Source organism: Numenius arquata, chromosome 5 (genome assembly GCF_964106895.1).
Source record: "Numenius arquata chromosome 5, bNumArq3.hap1.1, whole genome shotgun sequence".
Classification (NCBI taxonomy): Eukaryota; Metazoa; Chordata; class Aves; order Charadriiformes; family Scolopacidae; genus Numenius; species Numenius arquata.
Genome location: NC_133580.1, coordinates 13,150,980 through 13,160,702, shown reverse-complemented (window position 1 = coordinate 13,160,702; position 9,723 = coordinate 13,150,980). Strand labels below are relative to the sequence as shown.

Below are 9,723 nucleotides of genomic sequence, written 5' to 3'. Positions count from 1 at the left end.
GTGTTCTTGTGGGTTTATTTGTACGGAACGTGCAGTTCACTGTGACACGCACTGGGACAGAACAGGTCTGTTTGCTTAAAGCTGATCAACAATGGCTTTCACAAATGCCATTCCCTGGTAGTTATGTTTAGTACCCTTTTAGATATATTGCTGGGTTTAGATACCTTTTTTTTTTTTTTTCATTTGGGGTACTTTATAAGAAGATAAGGTACAACCAAGTAGCTTATTTCACTGTTTTTTAAGTGGGAATGCTAATTTTTTATGATCACTACTCAGTTTGCCTTATTGTTGGGGTTGGGTTTTTTTAATTCTTTTGCTTAATGTTCCCAAAACCCCCGTTCTGTAAACTGAGTTAGACAACGAAACCGTAGACTTGACATGAAACCATTACTTAGTCTTGCCTCGAGTGGCCTTCCTTCTGCCCAGCCAGCTGTAGCACTGACTTTTCACCATCTGGGCCCCGATGCTGACGGTCGCAGGGGAGACTCACTGGCGTTCGGACCTCAGAGACACGAGCAAATCAAGGCGGTCAAATCCGTTTGCACACCCTGGCGTTTGTATACGGACCTCTTTACTTGTCTTCAAACGTGCGGGTTTTTAAAATTGTTGTCTGGAGTAGGTTACATCTCTTATGTGTGTTAGATCGAACCAAAGAAGCCTCCAGCCATGCCCAAATGCTGCTCCTAAAGCCTGCCTTCCAGTCCTTACAAAAGCCCTGCAGGATTAAATGTGTTAACTTTTTTATTTTTGTACAGTTTCTAACTGATTTTTGCTAGTGATGTTAATTGAATTAAGTTTATTTGGGGAGTCTGAATATCTTCTCCATTTAAATAAACTGGTGACTTTCCTTTTATGTTTAAAAAAAAAAGAAAAAAGTTTAAAAAAAAAAAAAAAAAGAGAAACCCAAAGTGTGCCTCTCAGATTTAAGGGTTTCTGGTTACATTTATTCTTAAGACCAGCAATGATTCTTTATATACAAAGATATGTTTTCCTCGTTTTTTATTACTGTTAAAGAAAAAAATAAAAAATAAAAACCTCTTTCTTTGCTCTGGACCCAGTAATTGCGCTGGTACATAAACGCACTGAGAAAACAAACTTTTGTTTGAAACTTTTGTAACAACTTATGACTGTTTTTGTATATCAAAGTTGATTCTTTTCAAGATATTTGGATCTAGTTTCTAAGTTATTTTAGTGTTTTATATGTTACAAAAAAAAAAAAATTACTTTAAATTGTTCACCAGCATTTTGAGTTATCTTCAATGCGATGGTGACACGCAGTGGGCTTCGAGCTACCTGGAGTAGCTTGTGAGGCCCCTCTTTTCCTTCCTTCCTTGGTAACTTGATTGATCACAATAATATCACAGATTACCTGAACCCCCTTCCTTTCTAACTAGATCCTCCTTCCTTCCACATTTAATTGCTATTAGTGTGAAGAAACTGTTGAAATGGGCATTTTAATATAAGTACGGCTTAAAAAGAGAAAAATGAGGAAAAAAGCAAAAAAAAAAAAAAAAAAATATCTAGAAGGTTATCTGTGGGTCTGTGAGATATGGCTGTGGAAAGATATTGTAGTAGTTTTAACACTATTGTTATTACCTTTTAAATCATTTACCCAATAAAATAAGGAAAAAGAATCACCTTTTTTTTTATGTTTCTCTGCTTAATTGTGTGGCTTGGTCAACTTTGTTTTGTTTATGCATTTGCAGTTAGTGTCAATGTTAAAGGCTAATGATGTGTTTAGGAATATTTTCCTGTGATTTAACTCTTTCATTTTGCCTCCTGTGGGAAGAGATGGCGGCAGAAGCGAGTCACTAAACACGCCGAGTTAAATCAGCATTTATATCAGTTTACATCAGTTATATCATTACTTGCATCAGTATAATTATCAGTATTGATACCAGTTGTACTTTTTATGTCTTACTTTAAACATGGAATTTTGTCCAGCCTTGGCCTCTTTACTCTCTGAGAGGGGGAAGTGGTTTCAACCTCTCCAAGCAAAACTTTGTTGCAGAACCAGTTATACTGGTGTAACCAACAGGTTGCCGACATTGCTTGTAGCAACGTTATTCAACAGAATAATGTGGCAAAACGTGCATCAAAGAATACCTTGAAATATCACCTAAAATAATTTCAGTACTTTCTTCGTATTACCCTTACAGTAGTAGGTGTGATTCTAAAGACTCTCTAGGTTTGCTTTGCCACGAGGGATTTCTTTCTCTTGCATGTCATACCAGCTAACGTGTGGACCGTGGTGCTGACCAGATCTTTTTTATGGAAAAAACTTACAGTGTAGATTTCGCACCGAGTTACGCGGTTCCTGCAAAGCAGGGAGGGCCAGGCAAGAAGCCTTCTCCCCTTCCCCAAAAGCTTTTAGTCTTAACACGGCGGGGCCATCTTTAAGCTGTTTCACTCGAGCTGATGCAGGGAGAGCGGCCCACCGGAGCCTGTAGCTCATTCACAGCTTTAGCTGTTCAGCGTCCCTGCCGCAAGGCCGGCAGCAGGGCTCCCTGGGGCCCTGGCTGGTCACTGGGTTGGGGACAGCCGGGCAAAGGGAGCACGGAGAGTTGTGCTGGCACCAGAGAGGCGGGTGAGGGGAGGAGCGTATTCCTGTGAAGCTACAAAGCCACAAGCCTGCTGATGACAAAACAAAGGACCCGGACAGGTAAACCCAACTTGGAGAACTTTCCTCCCCGAGCCAAATTCTTAGTGCACTGAGACACTTTCCACAGAGTCTGAGTGAAATGGAGTGTATTTCTGCAAAGCAAGATATTTCCAACATCTCTCTGAAATTCAGATCTGATTTTAGATGTTCTTTTGGTTGTTTTTGACTAATTCAATATGACTAGATCTCCCATCTGTAGCTGCAAAGTCTTTGAAAACAAACCAATAAAATCCATGTAACTTTCAGATGTTGACGATTGATGCAGCTGTTTCTCCATGTGCTTTGAAGCCTTGGTTTAGGAGATTAAAAAAAAACAACAACAAAACCAAAACAACTCACCACTAATGGGAAAAACCTGCGTGAGTAAATACCTTCCATTGGTTTAACATTTCACAGCTTTGGTATCGTTAGTCTGACTTGGGTAAAACCTACCTAAAGCTCCCAGTCCACCGAGATGTATAGCTAGTTAAAAACTTCCAGTCTTCTTGCTACGTTAGCCAGCGACGTGGTTATCGCTATAAAAATCAAACTAGCAAAATAGTACTGAATAGTAAGGATGTTTCAGAGGTGGAAACTTACTTATTCTTACATATATGTTGGTATCAAACAATGAAAGGCTGACTTGCAATTAGAGTTCTAGAGAGATGCAGAGGATAATCGGCAGTGCCTGAAAAAGGCAATTGCTTGCTTAGTTCATCTTGGGTTTTCATAAAGCACTTCGTACTAGATTTCTACTTAAGTAGTTCTATCAGCCTTTATACTGTTCAAGAGGATTGGTTCTGTTCCCCAGCTGTGCGAAAACTTAAGACTTCTGCAGGGCATATATAATACTACAGGTGGGCACATCCAGTACGTTCTTGTGCCAGGAACCTCACACAATGAAATACCCGCTTGGCTGAGATGTACAGGGTTTTAAAACGCCTTAAGCAAGACTCCTCGGTGCCCGGCGCGATTAGAATGATAACAAACTGTACAGTATCCATTAAAACGCATTTATTTGTTTTAATTCAAAGGTTTAACAACTATTTGCCCAGTGATCTGGACCTGGGGCACACCAATGAAAAAAATCATCAGACCAAAATACAAAACCAAGTACACAAATTACCCCTTATTTGTAAATGTTACCTCATAACCAAGTTTTAGCACATTAAAAAGTTTACAAAAATTTATAACACTCTTACAAATTATTCAGAGCTAAGAGCATAGGTGGCAGCTGAGCCTCTCCACGTCCACCCTTGCCCTTGCCAAACCATTCTGTGCATGACCCAGAGGGGCTGGGCAAGCGGACCTGCAAGTTTCCAAAGCCCTTGGTGCTGCCGAGCCGCTCCAGCTCCCCAGCACGGCTGGGCTGGTGGGAGCGCGGTGGGTCCGCTCGCTGTTCCGCCTGCTGCCTCCTCTGCAGCATTGAGATAATGACTCCGGAAATGCAGAAATCATTTTAAAAAAACTACAAAATTGACCCTGAAGAAAAATGAAGTCATTTAAAAAACAGCTTGGCTTTGACTAAGTTACACTAAAAGCTGCAAGACAGATTTACAGCAATATCACTTTGAGTACGAGATCACAAAAATCAACAGGTTTGTTATGAGTCTTGTCACTGTAAAAATGAAAACATCAAAGTTGACCTGTCTGCCCCTAGAAACCTTTCGCCTCCGAACAGAAGGGCTGACAGATGCCCTCTTGCTGGGGTTTGGCCTTTTCAGAGCTTTGTTAACTATTAGGACCAATTTACTTCCTAAGAATCCGCCTCTAGTGAAACAATTGCAACAGTAAGAAAACCAGCACATCTCTATTTTCCATTAGCTACAGATGCATTGAAAATGAATGCCTGGGCTTTAGATGCAAGACTTCGGACATAAAAGTAAAGTACAGCAATTGTTCCAGGTTGCAAATGGCCATTTCTGAAAGGACAATATAATTGGGCTTTACAAGATGATGTCAAATACACAGAAATATCAAACCCCTGACTGTGGCCAGGAACAGACGGATCAATCTACAATGAGGTACTCTATAAATCTTACAGGGAAGAATGGCCTGACTTAGCGTGTCCCCCAGCATCAGCAAGGCAGCGTCTGCTTAAGCACGAGGAGGTTCCATCAAGCCCTAAGAAGCTGAACCAAACCCAAGTGTAGGTTTGTGTTCATAGACAGGGGCTTTTCACTGATTGATACGAGCATGATTGAGAGCTGTTAATTATCACCCTTCACAAAAAACAAGACGCAAATTCTTCTTTGGTGCTTAAACAGGAGGGAATTAAACTGCAACAAAAGATTTCGGAACATTTGGCCAGGGAGGACCAGGACTGCCCTTTCAATTGTAAAATCTCATCACCAGCTACTGGGCAACAGCTTCAAGTTATCTTGACATAGATTGTGCGCATCGTGCCACAGGAGAGAATGCCATTAGCATTCAAGAATAGCAGTATAGTTTTGCTCTTTAATTTCCAGCATAAATGAGCATAAAAGCAACCAAAGAAATCATCCGTGTAGCATAACAGCCTATAAAACAAACCATTCAGGGAAAAGAAAATTGGCCTCTGCCAGGGAAGAGACTAAATAACCCCAGTGGAGAGTTAAGTATTCTGCTCTCCCATTCAAACCAATATCCTGCACACTGAACAAGCTCTGTCTGATGCATATTCCAGATACCGGAGACAGCTGAGGAATAAAGGATATGAAGTTCCATGACATTAGCTTCAGAAGTTCATGCCCTTTCTGCTCCCATTCTGACCTGTTCTTCACCACCTGTGAAACTTGTGACTCAGCTGTGCTCATACAGGTTCTTGCGGCACCACACCATAAACCAAAATTAAATAATAAGTTTTAAAAGCCTTCAGAACAGAGCAAGGGGGGGAGGGAATAATTTAACTTTTGTGCCTCAAGAAAGACATTAAGGTGCTGAAGCATGTCCAGAGAAGGGCAACGAAGCCGGTGAGGGGTCTGGAGCACAAGTCTTGTGAGGAACAGCTGAGGGAGCTGGGGGTGTTCAGCCTGGAGAAAAGGAGGCTGAGGGGAGACCTTACTGCTCTCTACAACTACCTGAAAGGAGGCTGTAGTGAGGCGGGGGTCGGTCTCTTCTCCCCAGTAACAGGCCATAGGACAAGAGGAAACGGCCTCAAGTTGCGCCAGGGGAGGTTTAAATTGGGTATTGGGTTTAGATTGGAAAAACTTCTTCACCAAAAGGGTTGTCAAACATTGGAACAGGCTGCCCAGGGAAGCGGTGGAATCACCATCCCTGGGGGTATTAAAAGGACGCGTAGATGTGGCACTTAAAGACATGGTTTAGTGGTGGACTTGGCCAGTGTTAGACTTAACTGTTGGGCTCGATGATCTGAAGGGTCTTTTCCAACCTAAATGATTCTATGCTACCTCAGCCAGCTTCATCCATATTGTACAACAAGCAAAGAAGCTTACCCTCAAAAAAAGGTGTAGGTTCCACCGCCTTCCCTCCCACCTGACTCCAGTTGCACCATTCGACTCTTAGGCAGCTCCAATACTCTCAAACCCTTATTGAGCGTAGCAGCTGGTTTACCTCTACTTCTTAGCTGAATTACCATGTTCTGTTAGCCGTTTTAGCAACTTAATTCAGTATAGAAGAGTTCAACCAGCTCCAGCACCTGCACTGGTAAGGTCTGGGAGGGGAATCTGAGTGTCCCATTGGCACCGATGAGCAGTTCTGTCGGCAAACTCCGTGTTGGGAAATTAGGCCTGACATTTCTAGTGTGACTCAGAACAACTGGAAAGAAAGAAGCACAAGAAAAGCACAAGTCACAGCACAGTGACCAAAGCAAACACCTGTGGCGGGGGGTGGGAAGGGAGGCAGAAGCAATCCCAGTGGCTCTGCTGTCGGAGTCAATGGTGCAAGTGGTACAGCTTCACGGAGAACCCTCTCATCCGAATTGCCCCAGGGATTTCCCTGGTGGTAGCTGTATCACCAGCGCCATTCCTCCCGCTGGATTTGAAGTCAGTTGGAAGAGCTCACAAATTTTGCATTCCAAGCAAACACTGAGCCAGACACCTGGGCTTATTTAAATGCTTCTGCAGTCTGAGTTGACCAGAGGCAGTCAACGGTGGCAAATAGCAGCTGTTTCATACTTGTTTAGAATACCCTGAAGCGTATGACTATAGACAGGAAGTGTAATAGTATTAAAAAAAAAAAAAAAGCTGCTACTACTTTCACATAACTCAGAAATTTTTCCAGTAACTACAATATTTTGAAGGAAAAAAAGAAACAGGAAAGATTCTTCAAAAAAATAAAATATGTACAGTTAAGCAAAAAATAATGCTAAGTAACATTTGCAAAATTTGGCTAAAATCACTCTACTGTAATACCAAACATTCTTTCTAAACAGCATTGAATCCAACATAAGGCATTTGGCCAAATTCTTAAGTAAATAAATCTACCATGATACACTTGACAGGAGCTATGGGGAGGGAAGAATCACTGTATATCTCATTCAGCTCTTCATAAGAGATGACGTATATTAATAGGGGTTACGCTTTAACATCCAGCACTGCACATCTTAGCATCTCCCAGCAACATCCTGTATTTCATCACAAAACACTGAATCTGCTTAAATAAACAGCAAGAACTTGTATCCCTTCGGCAGGTAATTCCGCAGACAGATTCAGCCCTTCCGTACCAACACGTTCTCTCTCTTTAGGCCTCACTCCACAAATACTTAAGCACCATCTGGCCGGCTTTACTGGGGCAGCAGCGAGACCACTCGATGAAACCCATTATGGACTGAGACATTTGCAGGATCAACAACTGACAGAAACTCTGTGCTGGGGGTTCTCATTATCAGGTGCTTCACTTGCTCAAGTTGAATTCTGATTAAAACCACCAGGAGCCCTACAGTCTGTATAACTAAGACTCACTATACACGTTTGATGGATAGTTTAGGTATATGTCAAGCTGGGAGAGCGCAGTATATTTTTTCATGTAATATATATATGTATATACACAGCAAGGCATGGAAGCAAGCCAGAAACCAGCTTGTAAAGGAGAATGTGGAACAATATATTTCTGACTGGGGGGTACTTTTTTTTTTAATCTTATGAAGTGAAAATATTTGAAGTAGCCATTTATTCCCTCTCCAATGAAAATTTTTCTTTTTTAAAGAAAGAAAAAAAAAAAGGCAACCACTTCTCATTCTTACTTTTCCTTTTTGAGGTATAAAGACTGTACCTTAATTTCAAAATACATCTTCAGGTGATCCAGATGGAGGAGGTATGATGGTTTTGTTTTATCTTACAAGTCACAGCTTTGACAACACAATGAATCTATAAATTGCAACAAACTTGTACAACAAAATTCCTGCAGCCCTGAAACATAATAGACCTGCAAAACAGACTCACAATTAACTGTCTGGAGGAACACACTCAAGATTTCCCATCTTTCGGCCCAACAGTTTCTCCTTTAGCCTCGGAAAATTTAACAGGTACACACAGTTTACTATTTATCGTTCTGCCTGTCTACATCCTGTTCCCCAAAAGACGTGTTGACAGGAAGTTTTAGTCACACTAGTAAACTGGAACAGCAGAGGCCTGCACTGATTTGACATTCCTTTTTATACCTGTATTGTAAAATCAGTGTACAGAATGTATTGGAGCCGTAGAGAGAGAACACTGTCATTTTGTTTCCTCACTAACCACTCTGTTGAGAGAGGATCAGCGTAGAACGCAGAGGAGGAATGTTTCAAAAGCCAGTAAGCAAAAAAAGAAAACGCTGATGTTTACATTGGACTTTGTATCTCCACTCTCTCTCCAGTCTAAGCTAAGTGAAAAAAAACCCTTTGTTCAAAGTCAGGTCAGAACAGTGGATGAAATATCATAGCTTATATGTAACATGGGTTTTCGAAATTATTTCAACATGATGTTTTTCTGCTCACTTAAATAAAACCATGTCCAAAGCATCAAGATCTGATGGGACTTAGCCAGACAGATATTTATCCACAGCAGCGTAGAAATTAAATAGTCAATAAAAAAAAAAAAAAAAAAAAATTTTTGAATGAGTTATTGTTCCCCATCATTTTCAACCAGCTTAAAGAAAATACAGTAGAACCTCATTGTTTTGCACTGAGGACTCGGAGATTAAGTGTACATCATTTTACTGGGACCATTTTGCAACATTCAAGTGCTAAGAGTTAAGCCAGGACGATGCACCTCAAGATGCCGTTCTGTTCACATCAGTGGAGTGTTGTAATTCAGCTTTATTTCCTACCCTATGATATAAGTGTACTTATATTTAATGGAAAATAAGTCAAAATGAGGTAGCACTGCCACTCTCTTTGCTGGAATGTGGATCCTGGCCTAATTTTAAATGGTGGCTTAGCAAGATTCTACTGTAATTACACAAAATGTATAAAACACGAACCTTTTCCAGAATAAGGCCACTAATTTTGCCATCGGCAATAGGCAGTGAGAAACAGCAGTTAAAAAAAACCTCACTTGATTATGGAGGTGTTTTTGAGGCAATAAACTCTGGGGAGAAGTATAAAACACATTGTCCTCTCATCCCTCCTCTTTGTTTTCCAGTATAAGTATCTCTGCTTCCTGTATGTACCACTCCGTGGGGAGAAATTTCAGTCTATTTTCTTAGGTGGGAGCCTAAGCAAGTCCACGCTACATTTAAAGATGGGGACAGCACTGTAAAACAGCAGGATTACGAGCTTCCCATGAGTCATGGTCATGACAGTCTGATGTCCAGATGCCCAGATTCGATACCAGCGCCCATAAAAAGGATCTGAGACAGCTGGGCACAACATGTTGTTCAAATTCACTTCTGTAACCTGAGAAAGTGACAACAAATTCATAAATTAACAATATTTTCATGTTGCACTGATTCAGACACCTAAAGTGGTAATTTTGAAATTACCATAATAATTAAAAATGTTTAGGTGACAATCCTTCGTTCAACACACGTAGGGCATCTTTCAGAAGGAAAGCAGATCTCAATTCAGTTGTATATTTAATAGATGGATTTATGGAGGTACAGAACCAATTTATGAAATATTTTACCAATATTTATGAGATAGAAATGCCCATTAGAACATGCAA

The 9,723-nt window shown here is 40.9% G+C and overlaps 1 protein-coding gene across 2 annotated transcripts in view; it reads right to left on the bottom strand.

Annotated features, from left to right (window-relative positions):
* Positions 1-3,642: 3,642 nt before the first annotated feature.
* TMEM164 (transmembrane protein 164) overlaps positions 3,643-9,723 on the bottom strand; it is a 43,464-nt gene continuing 37,383 nt past the window's right edge. Inside the window, exon 6 of one of the 2 annotated variants that reach the window (XM_074147221.1) lies at positions 3,643-9,455. In XM_074147221.1, the coding sequence (XP_074003322.1) occupies positions 9,249-9,455 (207 nt within the window). In that variant the 3' untranslated portion in view covers positions 3,643-9,248. The remainder of the gene's footprint in view (positions 9,456-9,723) is intronic. The other variant, XM_074147222.1, reaches the window with a different exon arrangement.